The sequence below is a fragment of the Cygnus atratus genome, chromosome 1, assembly GCF_013377495.2.
Source record: "Cygnus atratus isolate AKBS03 ecotype Queensland, Australia chromosome 1, CAtr_DNAZoo_HiC_assembly, whole genome shotgun sequence".
NCBI classification, from domain to species: domain Eukaryota; kingdom Metazoa; phylum Chordata; class Aves; order Anseriformes; family Anatidae; genus Cygnus; species Cygnus atratus.
This window is the reverse complement of record NC_066362.1, coordinates 138426583-138450416: the sequence shown is the minus strand read 5'-3', so window position 1 is coordinate 138450416 and position 23834 is coordinate 138426583. Positions and strand designations below refer to the sequence as shown.

At 38.7% G+C, this 23834-nt stretch overlaps 1 protein-coding gene across 2 annotated transcripts in view; it reads left to right on the top strand.

The window, feature by feature from the left end:
• Positions 1-23834, top strand: part of GABRG3 (gamma-aminobutyric acid type A receptor subunit gamma3) — a 330335-nt gene that overhangs the window by 175554 nt on the left and 130947 nt on the right. For both annotated transcript variants that reach the window (XM_035558139.1, XM_035558140.2), the window contains 2 exons: positions 2335-2555; positions 4859-4941. In XM_035558139.1, the coding sequence (XP_035414032.1) occupies positions 2335-2555; positions 4859-4941 (304 nt within the window). The remainder of the gene's footprint in view (positions 1-2334; positions 2556-4858; positions 4942-23834) is intronic.

The following is a 23834-nucleotide window of genomic DNA, read 5'->3' as shown; positions in this document are numbered from 1 at the left end:
GCAGAGCTTCAGTATCCCACTGGAGAGATATTTTGAAGAATGATCATCCTGCTTCTAGGCTAACGTAATCTGTTTCTCAGCCAGAGTAGTGTACTTGGCTAGAAGCCACACTGATGCATCTACACCGTTTCTGGTGCCCACTGTGCTCAGATCTAGTTGCAGTACCTTTCAAGACATAGTACCACATAGCTCAGGGGCTTTCTTTCCTTTGGTGTGGGAGAAATCCTAAATATTATAAATCCTAAAATCCTAAATATCATTACATATGTACAATCTACCAGAAGGGAATTATGACTAACCCTATATTTAGTAAACATTTGAGAGCCAAAATAAAGCATTCATATAAAATAACCTCAAATATGAATATCATGCAAAAACTTGTCCTGTGAAAAGACAGCACTGTCATTAGCCAGCTGTATACAAACGGTCTTTGATTCTATAAATACTGATTCTCACATGTGAGCTAAAAAAAGCAGCTCTACTCACTCAGCATTTGGAGAAACCCATAGGCATGTCTGGCATATGCTTTTCTATAGAAGCAGAGTGTGCCAAACTAACTCTTGTCACTGGACTTTCAAGGATAAAATAATAGAATTCAGTGTGATAAAACAAGATCAGCTCTCTGGGTAGCAATAACAGTGTGCTGTGTACAATACATTGCAGCCTTTAAGTGTGTGAGGATATATAACTTTGTGATCATCACGATGAAAGAAGAGTCTCTTCAGATTCAAATCTGTCTTCTTCCCTGAGAAAATCAAGTTAATACAATGAAAAACAGCAGTGAGATAGATAGGCTACAAAGAAACATGGTCCTTAATTCATTTGGTGGCTTGGCTTTAATTCCTAAGGTGATCAATTATTTGATACTTGAATGCATACTAGCACCACTAGCATTGATCACCTATTGATCATTTGCCATTTAGAGATGAAAGGCTGAGAACATATTTTGGATTAGTATTACAGTATCAGTGAGTTAGGTTTACTGGTGTTACAGCATCAGCTCTAGAAGGATGGCCTGCCAAAAATTTAATAGTGCAGGAGAACCAGATGGCTCTTAACAAAAATGCTGTCCTCAGTTCAGACTACAAGCTCTTCTAACTGTCTATAAATAAAACAATATAGAATACTGTTGGTATAATGACATTTCTTTTTACACATTCCCTTTTAAATGAGAAGTTTGGGAAGAGACAAATAGAAAAGGAAATTCAATAAAAGCAAGTTCAGAGAAGTCAAAAGCAAAGCCATACTAGAGAGCCTAAATTCTACAGAGCCTAAATTCTCGTTTGTTTAGATATACAAAGAGTGCAAGGACCAGGTGATTTAAGGAGCTTGCTTCGTCTGGTTTAGCTCAGGCCCTGCATTAGCCTGTGTTGTAGGGCACACACTTTGTGTCATGCAAGTAAACGCCATCACTGTTGTGGATGCAACCCGCCCTGCAACACTGAGAGGGTCTTTCTTGACATGATCAGATGTCTTCACAGGATTTGCAGATAGAGCAGTCTATAAGGATGGTAAGGAAATGGGACTAATGCAAATGTGAGCTTTCCTGGCTTCAGATGACTGCAGGATGCACTCACAATGCAAAACTGGTTTTAGCACAGTTTCTTCCATGGGATATTAAATACATATATCAGTGTGTTGTTGTGTTCAGGTATATAGTCCTATCTGTATGTCTGTGTATTTTAATTTCTGCATTGTTATACCTACTATGGCTGCTTACCTACAGTAACAAAAAAGTAAATGGGGAGTGAAAGAAAGGATGAGATTCATTTAAACTATGATATTCATCTGTGCAGGGCAGAAAGTTAGTGACTGCACACCTCTTCGCATTTGAGGGGTCTTTAATGAAGCACAAACATGCCTTTTCAACTCTGCTGTAAAAGAGTAGTTAAACAGTTGGTAACAAAAAGAATAATTAATTTATTGAATTTACACACACACACACACAAAAGGCATTGCAAAAGTCAGAGGAATTTATCATTCCCCAGTTTCCCTGTGCTGTTCTTGTTCATTTTTCTCACCTCTTTCATCATTCTGCCCTATGACAAAGAAGTCTCTACAAATTGTATCTTGTAGCTATAAATTTTTAGAGAAAATGGAAAAGAATGAGCTAGTGCAGAAATTACTACAGCATAAGACAAAAGTAAGAGAGGTTGTTTTGCTTGTTTTCTAAAGAAAAGAAAAAAAAAAGTTGCTCACAATAAATAAGAAAACACAGCTCCCTTAGCCTGAATGCGTCTTGCTACTTTACGTCCAGATAGACCTTACTCAAGGTCAAATAGTAATGAGAAGTGTGGAACTGATTTCAATTTGCATATCATGCTTTCATTGCAGGAATATCAAATTGATATATTTTTTGCCCAGACGTGGACAGACAGTCGTCTTCGCTTCAACAGCACCATGAAGATACTGACTCTGAACAGCAACATGGTTGGGTTGATCTGGATTCCAGACACGATATTTCGGAACTCCAAGACAGCAGAAGCTCACTGGATCACCACTCCCAACCAGCTCCTCCGGATATGGAACGATGGCAAGATCCTGTACACCCTCAGGTGAGCAGTCAGAGCACGGGGTGAAAGCTTCTCACACCTTTGGCTCCAAAGTAATTTTCAACATTCTCCCTGTTCTGCTCTGCTCTTTTCTTCCTGATGCTTACCTGACCTTTCTCGACAAAACAGTGAAATATTCAGGTGTAAGCAATGCAGTTTAGAAGCAAAGTCTTGTCTTTTAAAAATGAAATTCTAAGTACTGGAAACAGGTCTGTGTAAATTGTAGAAGTAATTTTTTTCAGGGTTTGTAATAAAATCAGGAGCATGCAGTCCATAAAACTTGCCAGAAACCTTTCTGATCAGAGTTAGATGCAGGACTGGATAAAATATTTCTAAATTCATGCTAATGCCAATACTTGATTCTTCAAATAAGTCACGCTGAAAGGTAGTCTGTCACATCTCATCACAAGGGTGAATTGCTGGAGGAAATTTAGAATTTTTCTAATCTTCATGATACCATATACTGTATGGTATTAGAAATACTGTATATATTTGCATGAAAAGAGCCTGTGGAAATCAAAATGTTTACTTACAGAAGAGATGAATTGTTCAGAAGGGAGTTCTGCCATGAGCCAGACTCCACAAGGCAAACTTTTTCAGAAGCATCTTTCATGATACATTTTCTGCACTGATTGTGTTTAGCCTTCTCAGAGCAACAGCATATTCTGGTCATAACTGCAACTGCAGTTGGGCTCCAATGGCAAGTCTTTGTCATATAGTAAGAAATGAATTAAACAATTGGAAATGCTATTGATATTTTTAGTGCACTTCCCTTCTTAGGCTTGCTCCTCAGTGACAGAACTCTTGCTTATTTCAGTAGCCTTTAGCTAAAGACCTTGGTGATTAAATTGACAGCTCTAATCACCTATTGTGTTTTTGCTTGTTCAGTTTGTTTGTGTGTTTGTTTTGTAGTCTTATTTCAGTTTTCAGGGCAAGTTGCATATCTCCCTAATGACTGTTAGACTGACATACTTATGTAAAAAAACTATTTGACACATGGACTGCAAAATTTACCCAAACCATCTAAAAATGGATTACTATTTGACCAAGTTTGAATGGGCTGTGAAAGCTGTTCTGAATCCTTTTCTACACTCATGTCAGCCTCCTTTTTCTCAGGGGAGAGGCTGTTAGAATGATCATTGCTCACAGATAACACTCTTTAATTCAGAAACAACTAATTTGTTTGACTTAGGTGACCACACAGAATCAGTATGGCATGGGAGTGATAACTATTGCATATCTAGGTTCTGTGATGTGTTGATAAACATTCTGTATTCAGGAGAAAGTACAACTCTGTGCACAAGGTTCAGGCTTGCTCCTTGCCTCTCCCTCTTCTTGCCTGCCTACTCCTGCTGTAACACCCCAGATCCTCTTCTAGCATCAACACAAAGTTCCTTATAAGTGACCTTCTCCAGGACATGGAGGTTTTCTCCATCCCATCCTAAATTTGATATACAGACCTTAGCCAATTCATTTTGTTAGATTTCGAGTATTAAAAACAAAACAAAACCAAACCACCACCACCAACAACAAAAACCATGCCTCACACTTGCTACATAAATTCAGACATGCAATTAATGTAGCATCTGTTTCCTGAAAAACACTAGACAATAAACTAACATTTAAGGTAATCTACTATTACTATAAATTCACTTTGTAATCTTTCAGAATAAAATTTACCTGTTTATAATAGTCATTTTTATATCAAGTCCATTCATAGTGTCCTTTGTGCTAGGATATCACAAAAAACAAACAAACAAACAAACAAACAAAAACTTTCCAAATGGGGGTGAAGACCTTTCTACTGATTTGTGTTTGCAACATCTGTACAGCTGAGACTGGTATACAGAGTTTTTATACATTTTTGAGAGATATCCCAAAATGACTGAATGAATTTTAAGTTCACACTATAATATAAATTAATTAATAGACTATTCCCAATCCCATCAGATTCTTTATGAGATTTTAATTTTGTGGAATTGCATAAAACCACATCAGCCACTTTTCTGTTATTTTTGTAATGGATAGTTGTTTCCATTCCATGTTCTTTAATGATGAATTGTCTTGATTGGTGTTTGTCAAGAAAAACATATGCACAGATTTCTTGGGATCAGGAAACTCTTAATGATGTTATTGAAATTATTTGTGTTTTTTAGATAATAATTGTTTTGGAGTAGGCCTAAATATCCAATGGACAATTTGCAAATATCAAAGCTCTCTTGTATGACCACTTAAGGTTGCCCAGCTTCCTCCTCTAGCTGTTCATTCTGCTGGTGTGTAGTGACAGTCACTTGGTTTCTCCATAGGCTTACCATCAATGCTGAGTGCCAGCTGCAGCTACACAATTTCCCAATGGATGAACACTCATGTCCACTGATATTCTCTAGCTGTAAGTACTGTTTTGACACTTTATAGTTGTACGTGAGTGGCATGTAGAGGCATGAATTTGTTTCTGATTTCTGTTAGGTTTCTCAACCATTCCACAACAAGTGTAGGAAACTTAGGTTTGCTTAAATATTCAGAGGATTTTTTTGTTTCCTCTCTAGCACTCCTGGTTGAGGGATTTATGCCATGAAGTTTTCCACAGATTTATTCTTTTATTTTTGCTAGCACCGGCCTTTTTATTTGATCCTATAGTCACTTTCAGCACAAGCAGATACTCATGCCATTCCTTGCTATGTTAATCTATAAAATCATATCACATGTAAATGAGAAAAGAAATTGCAGTTTTCTTGTGGAGGTGCACAGTTTAGGGATACACCCAGTAATCTTTGAACGTGTGAGTCTATAGCAAGTAGCATGGTAATGCCTCTGTTCCATAATCTAAAGTAAATGGAGTAGATACTTAGAAACTTATTTCCCTTTTATTTCTTAGCTTGTCCAGTAATCCTAATGTTGTATTGTATGTACTGACAGTATATTTTAAACCTATGTAGCAGGCAAAACAAATTCATTATTAAAATAGATGGAAAACAAAAGTCAAGCAAGTTTAACTTGAGATCTAATATTACTGTGAGAGAAAGTTCATTTCATACTGATTCGTTTGAAAAAGCTTGAGAGCTGTCTGCTCATAGGTACAGCTGCACAGATGTGTAATCCAAAGTTACACAACACAAATGCTTTACAAACAATTTTAAAAGGGTCTCTATTAAAGGTTTTTCCTTTGATAAACTACAGGTCTTAATATCTATGTTCTCAAAAAGTGGATGGGAAATGCACTGTATTGTCTTTCTACTTAGAAAATAGTATTTTTTTCACTACCTATTAAGAAGTGATAGAAAACTAATTTAATGCCTTCATAATAGATATACTGCTGTGATGGAAGTGTATTGATTTCCATTTATGAATGTTATGCAAACAGTGGCACTCAATTAGAAACTGGATCTGGGTTTCAGCTGATCCAGGTTTTCTTCTTTTTCCCCAGGAAAGTGTTTACAAAACATCTGCCAATGTAAACATCTTAATCCCCCAAAACATATTAACACTATTTTGCTGGGTTTTATGATCTACATAGATAAGTGAGCCTGGGCAAAAATACACAGTTGTATGCTTAATTTAGATATGTGCAATACATGTACACTTAAATGGACAGGAGGCAGGTACCTCCTGAATGAGCTTTCCTGCTAATGAACACTTGTCGCTGAACTATATGCACCTCAGCTATGTTTAGTTATTGCATAAAGCTGCTCTTGCCTTGTGGCAAACTACTGTTTTTTTTATTCCAGGACTGGCAAAGGAGTCCCAGTCCAGAGATACTAATTAAATGTATCACAGAAATTTGATAGGTCTTGCATTAGCAATGTCCAAAGAAGAAGGTGAACACTAATAGATAAGGAAACCACTTCAAATCTTACCTTCACTAGTAGCTAGGCAGTACTGAAGGCAAGTAAGAAGTAAGTTATGCTCTGAGATTTTATTAAAAAGAAAAAAAAAAAGAGAGAGAGAGAGAGAGAGAGACAGGCTATCAGTGCCAACTTCAGAAGTCTCCTTGACAAAGTTCAAATTACATCTTGATTTGAAGATACGCCCCCTAATTTAGATAGATTAGCTTAGAGCCATTCTACCCTTGAAAACATACATGTGTTACCATCTAGGAGATGAAAGTTACATAGGATCAAACAGAATCTGAGTGTCCCAGTTTTTTCTGTATGTATTCCTTATAATTTCTTGTCAGATGGAATAACATGTGGAAGAATATTAAAATAATGTTTTATAGCTTTGTTAAACTTCTTGCTCATGTTGATTATAAGAGCCTATTTCTTTAGCTTCATACCAAGTTTTGTTCCTTTCCATGAACTCTTTTAGCACTACAATTGTCGTAGGACAATCTCCTGTGTGACTGGTTTGTTTTCTTAATCTGTTGTATTTTCAGTGCGCATTCATAGCAGTCCCAAGACACGATACACAGTGGGACTTAGAAAGTGAATGACTGAGTGAATGCCTGAATGATTTATTATTGCCTGCTATGACAAGTTTCTGAGGAGACAATCTTATTATGGATTCCAAGACGTATATCCTTGGATAAAATAGAAATGGTTGTAGAATGCACAGCGTAGCACCCCTTCTCTCTGAATCCCTTTTGTTTGCTCTCCTGCACGCAGACAAATCTTTGCAGCTTCCACTGTAAGCAAGCAAAAAAAAAGCACAAGTTCTGGAAAATACTCCCTGCATCTGTATGCAAACACAAACAAGGTTAATATTTGTGGTGTGCTTTTTTTTTCCGTTTTTTTTTTTTTTTTTTTTTCCTGGTTGGTTGTTTTTTACAATTTATATACATTTCCCTTGTTAGTCAGAAATGTGAAACTAAGCTAAAATTATTTCTAGAGGATTTTCCTCTAGTGCCAACAAACTTACACCCTAACCCTTTCATTGCTCTGGGGACAACTAATATTCCTTGGGTGGGAATACTAAACCGTACTTGATCCAGTTGCCAGAATAAAAACAACAACAGTTTATAAACAAGAGACCATCTCAGTGTGCTAACAGGGCTTACTAAAACCTATCTACCCCTTCCTGTTGTTTGGAACATATTTTTTACCCTCCTCGGAAGTGATTTTTGAGTGCCTATTTTTTGGTTACATCTAAGGAACACCTCATAAAAACAATTTGGAGATGGACACTGATTTGGGGAGCATTTTCACAGTAACAGCTGGCCTGAGCAGCTAGTCTTGTTCAAGAACCACTCCTGGAGCACTCTGATCAGTGTTGCAATGTGGCAGATCTTTCCCAGTCTGTGAGCCAGTCTGGTCAGAATAACCACATGTCACAGGCAGGTTTCCTTAATACAGAGATGCTGCAACACTGGTGTAAATGCCAATGAATGGTATTAATGTGTGTTTGCTTGTGAATGGGTAGAAAGAGTGAATACTGTGACTTGATCCCAATGTAACAAGCATGTTAGATTTTGCTCTATGTGATCACACATTCTTCACATGCTTTTGAAGTACTATGTACTGTTGCATAAAAATATTCTATAAGGGTGGTTTTTCATTTGGGTTAATTTATCTTTCTGAGCTGAGGGAGTCTGCTGTGATACTTCTGGTACTCAAGTATGCTGTTAAACTGCCTTGGTTATATCTATTCAATGATGGTTTGAACATTGTAGATTGTTCATCCTCATTTCAGGATACTGCCAGAAAAACTAGTTTATTAAGGTAGTTAGGATTTACATAAATATCAGTAAGGAAGAAGAGGCATTCTGTCTAAAGGACAATGCCAGAACAAGAATAAACAAATAAAACACAAGCAGAAAAATGCAGGCTGGAAATGAGAAGTGCAATTTGTTGTGAAACATGAAACATAGGATACTCTGGATGCCAAAATTGACTAAGATCCAAAACTGTTTGGACAAATCATTGGAAGAGAAATGCATTGGTAGCTATTAAGCATAAAGAGATCACTCTGTACAGAGTGCTCAAGATTAACCTAGATTTGTGACACTCCTTCAGGAGACAGAATATGACAGTCACACCAAAATGAAGCCTTACCAGATGCAGTAATATTGAACTGCAGTGAAAGATGACAGAATAAAAATTATCACTCTGAGTTGATTAATGGGGTTTTATTGCTTTATTTTTCTTGCTGCTGTTCTGATAAAAACCCAACAATACTGTTCATTTTAAAAAGCCCCTTAGATTTAGATTATAGAACTGATGGTATTTTTGTAGCCAATTTTATCTTTTACCAAGTGAGAAGGTCTACAGAGTCCTGAGTGGACCATTATTGGAGGACTGATGCAAGGCAGGAAAGGGTGGGCATCCCTGGAATGCCATTCCTACTGCAAACACTAAAATATGCACATGAATGACCCAAACGTTTTCAGTTCAGTTGAAAATAGGGGCAAGCAAATTTGCCAGCTGTAGATGGTTCGTTTGCTCAGGCAGGCATTAAAGCATGTACTTCTAGCCTTCTAAAAAGTTCAAGTATTTTTTTAAAGTGACTTACTTACAAAAGTAAGTAAGACTTACAAAAAAGTAAGTAAGTAAGACTTACAAAAAAAGTATGGAAATGTGAAATGCATTTAAAAAGAATCCATCGAAATCTAACACAGTGCTTGAAAGAGAAGATGCCCATTTTCTAAATATAAACATAGTTCAATCAAATGTTACCTCTTTGAACATGAAACCACTTATGGATATGCAATTTAGATGATCAGTAATTTGAGCTTCATATTATTAATTTTCCAACAGAAGTAGCTGTCATCACCAATTTAAATATGTTTCTTTATTATTCCTTCTAGCCTGGAAAAGGAAATGCTGGTTTTGTGGAATGCGTTGTGCTTTATTTCATCTCATGTATCACCAGTAGAATCATTAATAAAGTCTGAGGGCAGAATTTTACTCCTGATGAAGAACAGGCCAGAAGGAACACTGTTTAATGTTCACATCTTAAGGGAGCAGCATTAAAGATGTTAGGAAGGCTTTGCAATGCACAGAAAGAAATTTAATCCAAACCTGAACTTCCCATATGTGCTCTCTGTAATGGGCTGAACCAGATCATGGGGCATCAATGGAATTCTTGATTAAGGTTTTGTGATGAGCATATTTTAAGCTATTGCAGCTTTTTCCTCTTCTAGGAGGACTCAATACATTTCTCAATACATAACAGACACTGTGTTAAGTGTCTTTTAGATTTTTATGACCCTCCATCTCCTACTCAAGCCAAGACTCATAAAATTTTACAAGATATTTGAATTGGAATTTCTGCTAATTTTCATCTAATTACTCCAATAGGATGTGCTATATATCTATGAAATTGGCCAAATTAATCCATTATATAAGTACATTCATTGTAAAGTTATACTTTCTAAATCTAATTTATGGTAGATTTATGTCAAACTAGTGCATATTGTATAAGGTATAGCAGAGACATCTTTCTAAACATTTACAGTTCTGTGTTTCTATCCTGATTCCAAATTTAAGCCCTACATTGTGATACAAGTGTATCAGACTTAAAGCCATCTGATATTATCTCTGTACATAGCCGCTAATACACACACAGTTTCTGTTTAACAGAAAAAGCAGTGAAACTTTGCTGAGGTTAAGGATGCCCATTGTCTCCTAGATCAGGGCTAGTTGATGGTGGTGGTTAATTAATATATTATCCCTTGCTCTTCTGGGGACTTATGTTCCTCACAGAGGGCTAAGGTTTGGGGCTAATAGCAGACCAAATCTCTCTCTCGTTTTATAGTGACTCTTGAGATTTTTCTCCATGAGATTGAGGGCTCCTCTGGAGAGGCAGCAGCTGCCATTACTTCCAGCAAAAAATGAAACCTTACTGTAAAATTACAGCAATTTTGCTGATTAGCAAAGCCTAAAATGCTTGACTCATGATATCCTGGCTCCAGCAAACTCTTGCTGAGACTGGATTGGTGGTAGGCTATTCCAGGAAGCTCATACTTACCCCAGTTTTGCAGCAGTCTTCTGAGGATCTATGATATCTCCATTTGCCCTGCACGGCTGTCTGAGGAAGATAGGAGAACTGTGTCACAGGCACAAACTCTCTAGGCAATCTGCTGCAGAGCAAGAGCAGTGTTAGCATTCCAGGTTAGCATGTTCAAGGTAGGCAACTGGATTTCATAGCTGGGATTCCCAGCTCTGACTTACTTTCAAACAAGGAAACAGCAAGTCTAGCAAGAAAACAGGGGCAATCTAGTTTCCCAGAGAATCTAGTCTTCTTTCTCTATTTTTTTTATAAATAAGAAATGATGAGATTTTATTTATTTATTTATTTTTAATCAGTACCAAAACAAGTTTGGAAAAAAAATGCCAGTGAGCAATTTTGATCAAGAATATAAATAGATGACTAATTTATATCTACAGTGTCAGGGGAAAATAAGAGAAAAACTCTGAAGGAAGGCAGGTGGCTCTTCACTTGTCTGGCAGCTGAAGGTATCAGCAGAAGGCACAGGAGCCTCTGTCATGTGACAGTTATTGTTCATTCCAATGATTTTATCACATGCCTCATTATATTCATTATTTACTTGAAGCCAAAACCACTTTAAGCATCTTTTCATGTGCCAGTGTGAGCTTTCTTTTTTTTTTTTTTTTTTTTGACAATGTGATACCAATGCACTGGGAAAAGTTCCACAGAAAGGAAGAAAATAACTTTCACCTGGAAATGTAATATAGCAGCTGTTATATTCTACATATTTATATTATTGCTGTTAGCTTATTTAGGTATGTGATATCTGGTTTGCAAATGAATCTGATCTCTATGGCGAGACTGATCCATCACTCAGATACCTAGCAACACTGCGTTTGTAACTTAACATATAGAGATCATCTTTGTAATATATACAGAGCATCAGGAGACAGTCACATTCCTTGGCATCCTATTTTTTTACCATAAGAAAGAATGACTGATTTTGGCACTCTGTAAGAAATAATTGCATCACAGGACAATGAGGACAATGTGGGGACATTCTGGAACAGAAATCTGCTCTGTCTCAGTTGTGGAGTCATAGCAATAAGAATTTTCTGTAAGTAGGATAAAAGTGCCCCTTTGTGGGTGTTTTATTTCAACATGAGAAAGCAAACTGAATGGCAAGCATCATGCTTCTCTTACAGGCAATAATCAGAGATGGATCAGTAGTGAGCAGTGCCCAAATTCCTAATGATGCTGTGCACAGTTCACTCTTGTTTGGGTTATGACAGATTTTGTTCTTTAGTGGTGAACTTGATCCTTGATGAAATTTCCTAAGGCACCTTCCAAGATGCATGCTCCATTGTATATACACTGGTGTTACCCCTATGCAGAGCACATAGTTTTCTAATTACTTTAGTCGTTGTAATGGGTGGATTTTTTATTTTATTTGCCTTTTTTTTATTTACTATCCCCTTTTGATAGTCCAGGCTAGCAGTGATAATATTGAAGAGAGAAGCCCGAAGGCTATCAAACGGGACTTTAGGGGACTGGGATGGTTAGTGGATGGAGCAGGAGTACAGGTGGTGTTTTCATCTATCCCTACAGTGGCAGGGAAGGGTACAGAGAGGACACGGAAAGCCCACCTGATTAACACGTGGCTCAGAGGCTGGTGCCAACACAGAAATTTTGTTTTTTTTTGACCATGGGGCACTTTACTCGGCACCTGGCCTGATGGCCGCAGACAGGTCCCTATCTCTAAGGGGAAAACGGATCCTAGCCCAGGAGCTGGCAGGGCTCATTGAGAGGGCTTTAAACTAGGTAAGAAGGGGGACGGGCTGAAATAAGGCTTGTTGGAGCTGTGCCAGGGGGAACAATGGCAAGGCTGGGGGAGAAGGCAATGGCCCAACTGAAGAGCATCTACACTAATGCATGCAGCATGGGTAACAAACAAGAGGAGCTGGAAGCCATCATGCAACAGGCAGGCTATGACTTGGTTGCCATCACAGAAACGTGGTGGGACCACTCTCATGACTGGAGTGCTGCAATGCCTGGCTATAGGCTCTTCAGAAGGGACAGGCAGCACAGAAGGGGTGGTGGTGTGGCTCTCTATATTAGAGAGTGTTTTGATGTTGAGGAACTTGAGGCTGGGAATTATAAGGTTGAGCCCCTATGGGTTAGGATCAGCGGGAAGGCCAACAAGGCAAGCATCCTGGTGGGGTTCTGTTATAGACCGCCGAACCAGGATGAGGAGACCGATAAGGAGTTCTACAGGCAGCTGGCAGAAGTTGCGAAATCGTCAGCGCTTGTTCTCATGGGGGACTTCAACTTCCCAGACATATCCTGGAAGCACAACACAGCCCAGAGAAAGCAGTCTAAGAGGTTTCTGGAGAGCGTGGAAGATAGCTTCCTGACGCAGCTGGTTAGAGAGCCTACCAGGGGAGGTGCCCCGCTAGACCTTCTGTTCACAAACAGTGATGGACTGGTGGGAGATGTGGTGGTCGGGAGCTGTCTTGGGCAGAGTGACCATGAAATGGTAGAGTTCTCTATTCTTGGTGAAGTCAGGAAGGGGACCAGTAAAACCGCTGTATTGGACTTCAGGAGGGCTGACTTTGAGCTGTTCAGGACACTGGTTGGCAGAGTCCCTTGGGAGGTGGTTCTGAAGGGCAGAGGAGTCCAGGAAGGCTGGGCACTCTTCAAGAAGGAAATCTTAATGGCTCAGGAGCGGTCTGTCCCCACGTGCCCAAAGATGAGCCGGCACGGAAGAAGACCGGCCTGGCTGAGCAGAGAGTTGTGGCTCGAGCTTAGGAGAAAAAAGAGGGTTTATAATCTTTGGAAAAGAGGGCGAGCCACTCAGGAGGACTATAAGGATGTTGTGAGGCTGTGCAGGGACAAAATTAGAAAGGCCAAAGCTCATCTGGAGCTCAATCTGGCTACTGCAGTTAAAGATAACAAAAAATGGTTTTACAAATACATCAGCACAAAAAGGAGGACTAAGGAGAATCTCCATCCTTTACTGGAAGCGGGGGGAAACGTAGTTACAAAAGATGAGGAAAAGGCTGAGGTGCTTAATGCCTTCTTTGCCTCAGTCTTTAGTGGCAAAACCAGTTGTTCTCTGGATACCCAGTACCCTGAGCTGGTGGAAGGGGATGGGGAGCAGGATGTGGCCCTCACTATCCACAAGGAAATGGTTGGCAACCTGCTACAGCACTTGGATGTACGCAAGTCGATGGGGCCAGATGGGATGCACCCGAGGGTACTGAGCGAACTGGCGGAGGAGCTGGCCAAGCCGCTTTCCATCATTTATTGGCAGTCCTGGCTATCGGGGGAGGTCCCAGTCGACTGGCGGCTAGCAAACGTAACACCCATCTACAAGAAGGGCTGGAGGGTAGACCCGGGGAACTATAGGCCTGTTAGTTTGACCTCAGTGCCAGGGAAGCTCATGGAGCAGATTATCTTGAGTGTCAGCACGCGGCACTTACAGGGCAACCAGGCGATCAGGCCCAGTCAGCATGGGTTTATGAAAGGCAGGTCCTGCTAACGAACCTGATCTCCTTCTATGACAAAGTGACGCGCTTAGTGGATGAGGGAAAGGCTGTGGATGTGGTCTACTTTGACTTCAGTAAGGCTTTTGATACCGTTTCCCACAGCATTCTCCTCAAGAAACTGGCTGCTCGTGGCTTGGACTGGCGTACGCTTTGTTGGGTTAAAAACTGGCTGGATAGCCGGGCCCAAAGAGTTGTGGTGAATGGAGTCAAATCCAGTCGGAGGCCGGTTACTAGTGGAGTCCCCCAGGGCTCAGTGCTGGAGCCAGTCCTCTTTAATATCTTTATTGATGATCTGGATGAGGGGATCGAGTGTACCCTCAGTAAGTTTGCAGATGACACCAAGTTAGGTGCATGTGTCGATCTGCTCGAGGGAAGGAAGGCTCTGCAGAAGGATCTGGATAGGCTGGACCGATGGGCTGAGGTCAACTGTATGAAGTTCAACAAGGCCAAGTGCCGGGTCCTGCACCTGGGGCGCAACAACCCCAAGCAGCGCTACAGGCTGGGAGATGAGTGGTTGGAAAGCTGCCTGGCAGAGAAGGACCTGGGAGTACTGGTTGATAGTCAGCTGAATATGAGCCAGCAGTGTGCTCAGGTGGCCAAGAAGACCAACAGCATCCTGGCTTGTATAAGAAGCAGTGTGGCCAGCAGGTCTAGGGAAGTGATTGTCCCCCTGTACTCGGCTCTGGTGAGGCCGCACCTCAAGTACTGTGTTCAGTTTTGGGCCCCTCGCTACAAGAAGGACATGGAGGTGCTCGAGAGAGTCCAGAGACGGGTGACGAAGCTGGTGAGGGGTCTGGAGAACAAGTCTTATGAGGAGCGGCTGAGGGAGCTGGGATTGTTCAGCCTGGAGAAGAGGAGGCTCAGGGGCGACCTCATCGCTCTCTACAGGTACCTTAAAGGAGGCTGTAGCAAGGTGGGAGTTGGTCTATTCTCCCACGTGCCCGGTGACAGGACGAGGGGGAATGGGCTAAAGTTGCGCCAGGGGAGGTTTAGGTTGGATATTAGGAAGAACTTCTCTACTGAAAGGGTTGTTAGACATTGGAATAGGCTGCCCAGGGAAGTGGTTGAGTCACCATCCCTGGATGTCTTTAAGAGACGTTTAGATGTTGAACTTAGTGAAGGAGTGAACTTAGTGGAGGACTTGTTAGTGTTAGGTCAGAGGTTGGACTAGGTGATCTTGGAGGTCTCTTCCAACCTAGATGATTCTGTGATTCTGTGAACTCAAGAGGAAATGCGGATTTTTTTAATTGGTTGCAATGCTTTCTTCTGGAGACAGCTCAGGGGCCACACTGAGGATTGTTTAGTGATGCATCTCTAAACAATGACAACTGTGTACTTGAATTCACTGGTATCTTATGAGAAGTGAAGAATTACTGAAGAATTGCCTCTGTGCATAGAGAAGCCATTTGGCACATTGAGAACCAAGTACTGCACAAATGTTAGAAGCAGGATAAATGCCAAGCAGAATCACTGGGGAGGTGAGAAAAGAAGCTCAAGGAGAGACCCAAATGGGCAAGGCTGGATAACCTTCACAATGCTACAGAAGTTTAAAAAAAAAAAAAAAAAAAAAAAAGTAGTGACTATTGACTCTCAGATTAGATGTATTTTAGCTAGAATCCAGTTGATAGTTGTTACTTTCGCTAAGTTTGACTGACTAATGATGATGAGATTAGTAGAAACCATCAAAAGTGTCTAGCAGATTCAATAAACGGGGTGAAAGCATCAAGTCCTCAGCCTGGTAGTTATGTCTTGTCAGTTGTGGTTACCTTTAAGACAGCCTGGCAAAACAAGTCAGCCTGGAAACATGAAACTTCCATGAGAAAAGGCTTTTTCTTTGCTTATTATTTTCAAGGTCTTTTCTTGCTTATTGATTCTGCTTCTTCAAAATTAACAGAAAAACAAAAACATATCACCAGGGTCCACAGAACTAAGAAAGGGAAGGAATTAATTCAGTAGGGCAGCTTTGAAAGAGGTTTTGTTATCATTGCTAGAAACAGTCATGGAAATGTCTTTTATATCTGCTTCCATTAGAAGGATGTTGCTGAGGTCTGTCCGACTGAATCCCTTGCTATGAAGGGCAGGTCTATCTCCTTAAAAGGCAATTAACTTTTTGTAATGGGCATGCTACAGGACAAATAATAAAACTTGAATCCTTTTTTTGTAGTTGTGTAGCATATATGTCTGTCAAAATAAAATGCACAAGCATTATGTCTCTTAATATCAGAAAACCCCTCAGACAAACAAGAAATAAGATTTAGATGGGAGAAAAGCAGTAACATAAATTGAGACATCAAATTTAACTTTATTTTTAAATATTTTTATATTCTCCCATATGCTTTAGATTTTTGATTCCTCTGTTTTTTTCACAAAACACTGTACTTTTGTATATCTAAATAGAATCACAGAATCATTAAGGTTGGAAAAGACCTTCCAGATCATCTGGTCCAACCATCACCTTACTACCAATGTCACCTACTAACTGTGTAATGGAAATTGTTATGATGTAATGTTTGCATTAGTTATGAATATTATAGTTGTTTATTTTCTCCCTAAATTTTCATATTGTAGCTTCTGGCAGTCTTACTGCTAATGTTACGGTTCAGGAACAGCTGACTTTCTCACAAAATATTTCCATCAGTTATAAGAAAGAAAACATAGGGAGGCATGTAGATTGAACAAAAGCTACATGCTCTTATGGTACAATTGGACAAATCAGAGAGCTTATGCAGAAAACACTGAGGCCCCCTCCATTCCATCATCTTCTGCCTGAGTTTCTTTCCCAGGGAAACCAAGTCACTATGGGGAGGGCTGTTGTGTGACTTTGTTTTGTCCTGATGGGAGTTAAGAGCTGTCTAGGGTGTGATTTTGCATCAAGGAGTTCAGAAGTTCTCTCAGCTCCACCAGCTGCTACATAACCTTAAGCAGACTGGTTTAATTCATCCGTTGCTTTGCTGCCACTTGCATTGATGTCTTTTGTTGGGCACCGGTAGGCAAGGTTAGCTGCACCTCTTCTTCGTCAGTCCTGAGTGCATCAGTTTAGGAACATCCCAATTAATTCCCTTTATTTTTTTCACTCTGGCAGCCTGATTGGACATCTGTGTTTCTTTCTTTTGGAAAACCACCAGCAGTGAAAAAATACAAGCCTCATTAAAAACAAATTTTATTATCAGGAAGTGGAGTGAATTGAAATTCACAGTATTTAGGTGCTCTCATCAATATATTTCTATTTTTGTCTTTAGCAACACAGATTACTAGTAAACTACATTAGAGTTGTTCCATGGCTGATATAGCCCTCTCATCGAAAGAAAAGATTAACAAAGTTTCTGGCCTGGGTCTCTAAGTTCAAGTCATTCTATACCAAGTCCCATGATATATCGAAGCCTACAAAATTCCTGATTAAAAGTATTACTCCACTAGAGCAGAAGATAAGCATAAATGTGGAAGGTTGATATGAAGGTAGTCCTTATTTGTAGATGAGTTATCTTAGAAAAGAACACCCATCCTGATGTCTCCGTCTGCGCCAGTTTTGTCCTCAGTAAAAAGTCAAGGAATATAACAACTACAAACCTGCACAAAGAATCTCTTTTAATCTCTATCTCTCACGGGCATGCATACTTCTGCACAATTACCCTCACGTACACAAACCCAGAAGAATGAAAGAGAATGAGAAAAGAGATTGATAAGAATAAAAAGCTTTCAATCTTTTTATTACTGGCAGGTGCTCAGCTAATAAGGCAATAAGCAATATGCAAGAAACTGCCTAGAGTAAAACAGAATGAAGCAAAAAGAGGAACAAATCCTATTGCAAATCCTCTGAAACAGACAAACTGAATGCACTTTAGCTGTTCTTAAGGGAATATGAAGTTAATATTCACTTGTAGCCTTGAGACATTGTGATGCTGCTATGCTTATAAGTCTCTCTCTTATCTGTACTAACTGATTTGACACTTGAAAGCACATTTCCTATAATGGTGTTAAAAAAAAAAAAAGTATATTATTGTCTAGGTAGATTGCAATAGTATACTCTGCATTGATCATAACATTTGAACAGGTGAAGACAGTGGTGAAGACAACAGGTGAAGGAAGAATTTTCACAGACTTTTTTTTTTCTTTGGGAAGAGATTATTCCTGTGAGATATAAACATAACTTTTTGATGAATGTATATATTATCTTTCTGAAAGATTTTAGGAATATTTGGTCCTCAACAGAAAGAAGGATAAACCCTATGATATCCTGAAACACCTTAATCCTGAATACATAATGCTTAGTTTCAAATCTTGTCTGAAAAGGACAATGGGGAGATTCTCTATTTACTTTTAAATTTTGCTTGTAAATAGCTTGATCACATACTGGCTATTTTACATTTTTTTTAAATCATCTCTGACTCTCTGATTTTTTCACTGCAGAAGGTTTTATGTGAAGAACATACGCTTGAAGTACTTCAAAATATAAGACATAACGGAAAAATAATAGCTATTTTATACTTACAGTACTTCCTATGCATTTGTCTGAAACAAAACAGAAATGCCACCTAATTTAGGGGAAAAAAAAGGTAATCTTTTAGAGCAAACAATCAGCTTTGTCCACTTTTAAATTCTGTAAGCTCTGTTGCCCTTTTCAAGTTAAAAAGGAAAGAAAGAAGCAAGAGGTGCATGTTTGTACCTTACAGGTACTTTCTTCCTGTATTGATTGACTTTAAATGAAGCTACTAGACCACATGAGCACAGAGAAGTTTGCCTGGTAGTGATGACTTTAAACAGAAGGGAACTTTGTGATCTGAACAGTGTATTTGTTCACAGAAGTTGTCTGAAAATCAACATTTCAATAAGACAACACTGCTTGCCTCTGGCAGCTGGAGAAGGCAGACGCAAACTCTTGGATAAATGTCTCATGATTGAAAGGAAACCGAGATACCCAAGTGTTTCATAACATGGTTTCTCCTTTTTTTCTTTTTGTCCCCAAAACCTTTCCTCAAAGTCCGGAGTTGAATTCTTTAAAGGTTTTCTTGTCTAACCTACACAAGACTGCAGAGAGGAAGATAAAAGGCTGCTCCCAGAAACTTGCAAACCTCAAAGTTGTTTGGGGGATTTGTACTGTAGGCTTCTATTGATTTATGTGCAAAATATAACAGTATTTATTATGTCAAGGCTTAGCAAAATTGACAGCCAAAAATCCTTGTCTGTGATACTATCAGATTTCAAAAGTTAAGCAAGCTGAGACTAATCACTACTCATATGGGAGTTTCAGAAGGAAAACTCAGGTGTTTTTGTGATTCCAGAATGACAGTTACACATTTATTTATAGTCCTTTTTACTGTGATTCATTATACCCACAAAAAGGTGTCTTCCAGCAAGTATTTTACTTAACTGTATGTAACAAAGGAAAACACAAACCAGTGGATGATGTAGTAATCTTTAATGTTTAGACACTACACTAATATGAACAGCAGTATAATGAGATAATGGTCATTAATTGAAGCAAGGGAGGTTTTGACTTGGTAGAAGAAAAAAAATCACCAATGGCAATCAAGCATTGGAGCAGGTTGTCCAGGAGCAATGTGCAGTCTCTGTTATTAAAGTTTTTAAAGACACAAGTGGATAAAGCCCTGAAACACCTGACCTGAATTCAGTGTCAACCCTATTTTGAGCAGGAGGTTGAACTAGAGACTTACTGAAGTGCCTTCCAACCTGTGAGACTCTATGATACATCTTTTCCTTACATTCGAAACAAGATTTTTTTTTAAAATATTCAATCTTCCTTATAAATCAATTTGATCATATTCAGAGTTATAAATCTGTGTTTGTGAAAACCATCTTTCCCTGTCAATTTTTTAAGAGAAACAATTTTCAGTGTTGGCTTTCATAAGGAACCAAAAAAAGGGGAATGAATGAGGGAGTGCAAAGAATGAAAAGTTGTTGCAGCTTCCTGTAGTCAGGTTATTTTTCTGGATGACTGAGTGTATGTCCTATTAGAAATGGTAATGCTGTTTCTGTATGTTTTTATTTTATGATGGTTATTACCACTGGCAATCATGGGTATATTATTAGCAAGCAAGGTAAACTTTTGTTGATCAAAGCCTTTGATTCTTCCAAAGACTAATATAATCAGGTAATATGTTCAAAAGTCAGGGAGGATATAGAATTTATCCTTTGATTTTCCTAGAGCTCTTCCCACTCTTTGCAGATTCTGGGAATTGATTTTTACATCACTGGCATATTGCTGTGAGAGCTTATTTTTCCACCCATTGGCTATCAATGTTTCATACCACACCAGTACGCAATGACTCTGACACTGACTCCAGCAGTTGTTTCCACTCTGCTCACATTAGACACTAATTCCAGTTCTTGTCACAGATCAGGTACATGAGATCTGTTTACTCTCTTTTCTGACATCTAGTCAGTCCCCACAGAATCACATCTTACCTTTCACAACTGTTTTCGGACATCTTCTAGGTGTCTCTACTTTCTACAACCCTTTCCTTTTCTCCCCCCTTTTTTTTTTCCTTATTTTTCCTTACATCCTCCACACACATCCCATGTCCTTTCTTCTCTTTTGCCTTTTTCCTCTCCCTCCCTGCTTTTTTCCCTTCAGTCCACTGTCTTCTCCCCATGACTATTTCCTCTTTCCACCTACCGTATGTTTCTTTGCATTCCTGTGTGGACTGGCTGTGGCCATAATTCCCTCCCTTTATGTGGTCTCGTGAGGAAAGATGTTCCTTCCAGCTTCTTCCTTCTTTGGCAAGGAACAGAAAGGAGCTGAGAGGCTGAGATCCACCTGCGAAACCACAGTGGTAAACCCTAGAGAGTCTCCCTGCTCGGAAGGTCAGGGTGGCCTCTACATATGAATGGGAAGTCTCAAGTGACATTCAGCTGGACAAGTAAAAAGGAGGAAGAATGAAAAAGTTGAAGGAAGAAAACCAGGAACAAGAAGAAGATTTAAGGACTAGAGAATCTTCTCATGATACAGATGTTGACAGAGGGGAAAATGGATAATTGTGTACGTGTTTAAAGGGACAGGTCCAGAAAATCAAGGAGAGAAGGAAAAAACCTAGAGAGAAGTAGAACAAATATGAGTAAATGTCTGGATAAGGTATTCACAGTAACAAGAAGTTTGGAACTGGGGAGTAGAGAGAGAAGGCAGAAAGCTAGTACACAAAGTAGACCAAGACCAACAGAAAAATAAAATGTATAATTATATTACTGATTAGGGCTTAAACACAAAAAGAGAGAAAACATGCTTATTGCAGAATTCATATAGTTTCTTTGATCTTGTTTTTCTAAATTTTATTTCATAAAAATCAGTTCAAATCAGTTCAGATCAGTTCAACTGAGCTGAAAATTTTGTCCTTTACTGAAACAAACTGGCCAGCTTTTGCATTTCTCTAAAAATAAAATAAAATAAGATAAAATAAATCTCAACACTTCTCTGTTCTATAGTTTTCTTATCATATATATATATTTTTTTCTTTTTTCATTTTGATCAGAACTTGGAGCAGAAGTGCTGAAATACTGTAAAAATGTTCCCTTAGTATTTCTCAGATGAAAAGGAAGGGCACATCAGAAATCCCTCACCAGTGGTTTTACCTTTGTAGGATTTCTGGAAAATTGTGATAACTGAATGTGAGACTGAAATATTGTTCAGATAGACATACACTTCTCTATGATTATCAAAACAAAACCTTTTGAAGTTCTGGAAAGAACTCATAATACAAATACTATCATGAATGACTGCACTTCCAAATCTGCTTCATCATTTTCATCTTAACTTCAGCTTAAAACCAATATCCATCACAGGATTAAAGAACTTTTAAAACCATAAGAAAAATCTAATACCTGCAATAGTCAGAAAGTTCGTATCTTCCTAAAGTTAGAGAAACAAGGTTTCAGGTATCTTTCAGAGAGGTTTTTGTAAGTTCTTTGAAATGGTATTTAGTGTATCCTTACCTCTCAAGTCAGGTGAATTGCTACTTTCCCAACTATAAAAGGCCTTTAGAAACTAAAGAGACTTTCAAGAACTGACCTAAAATATTTATCTAATCTATCAAGTGTCATTATTTTCAACCTCTTTTTTTCAATAACCATTCTCTCTTTGTGTGACTTTCATTTTCAGCCCTGAAGGATTTTAAGGCACTCAGTATCAAAGTTAGAGCAATTTTATACCTACAAAACTTATTACAGTTGCAAGAACGAACTTACACCTTACAAGTATTAGTGACCGCACAAGATATACTGCAGTCACATTCATAGAACAGTAACATATGAAATGAATATTGCTGATCTGTCTCAATTAAGAGAGAAGTAATGGAAGTTGCCTCTCACAATTCTTTATCTTTAATTTTTAATGGATAAGTACATTTAAAGAGAGACTTATTTATTTTGTATGCAAAGCCAGAAATCAAACAGTTTGTGTGACTTTCTTCATTTAGCTGTTAAACCTTTCAGGTGATGTCTTATATAGAATAGCTTTTGACAGAGACCATCACTTTCTGGGTCTGTGTCTTTTTTCCTTTTTCCTTTTTCCTTTTTCCTTTTTCTTTTCTTTTCTTTTCTCTTCTCTTCTCTTCTCTTCTTTTCTTTTCTTTTCTTTTCTTTTCTTTTCTTTTCTTTTCTTTTCTTTTCTTTTCTTTTCTTTTCTTTTCTTTTCTTTTCTTTTCTTTTCTTTTTACTTTCTTACAGATCGTCTGTTCTTTTGTTCTTATACCACCATGTGATCTTATAAATGAAAAGAGCAACAGACCTACTTAAAAAGACTGAGCAGAGATCTAGCAAAATGTACAGGAATTAATTAAGACATTGTAAGTGGTATCTGCATTTTTATTTTTGGTAATGATACTTGAGTACTAGCCTCAGGTATATTTAACGTTATTCCAGGTTTAACGTGTTCAGTGTTTGTGCAAAAGTAAATAAGCCCCTGATGTCTTTGATGGATTTATAAGGTGTCAGTGTTTTAGTTTGGACTGCTGTGTTGCACTCAGATACTGTAAGAAAACTACGGGTATCTGTAATGCTAATAGATTCATGCCAGGAAAACTTCAGGTTATTGTCTTGGAGGAGGAGAGACTTTTGTGTCATGGCATGTTGCAAACCAACCCCAAGTTTATGTGCTGTGATAGCATAGAGACCCAAAATTCACATGCTGTGGTGGCATAGAGATAGATCTGAAGAAGTTTAGAGCTGTAGATATCCTCTTGGCTGTACGGCATAGGAGATCTGCTAAAGATCTTTGAATGCAGAACTAACTGGTCCACGAATACATGCAGGGGTGTCACCAAACACATAGTGCTTGTAACGCTTGATGTTGTAGTCATTGACTGATTAGTTTGCTGTGCATTGCCAACACCAAATGTAAGAACATAGTGCCAGGTGCTCAAATTATTAGAGAGGGGACATTCCAGAGGATTTCCATACTCACTGAGTCTTATTTTCAGTTATCTGTCTGCAGCTGTGAGACTTGCAAATTTCATTTTAAAATGCCAGCCTAGAAATGTGTGTGTTTTTGTTGTTTATAGGCATTGGGTCTTTAAGTGAAACAGCAGATCTACCAAGACGCTTTTTATATAGCATGTAGCTGGATAGTAAAGGAAAAGCACAGGACATCTTAAATCTCTGGCTTTGGTGTTTTTATTCCCTTAATTTGTTGGGTTTTCTTGTTTTTAAGAGAGGGATTTAGTATTTTAGTCAGGGAAAAATGTCTCACATAATTACCATTTTTCTTTGTGTTGTCCCAGCCTAGGATTCCTCTAAATTTCACTTCTGCCCACATGCTATACAGACTATCAATTCATTCTTGAGTATAACAGTATATAACTTGATATAAACTACTGGCCTATTCAATAAGGAACTGTCTACTTTTGGCTGTGCTAGAGTTGGT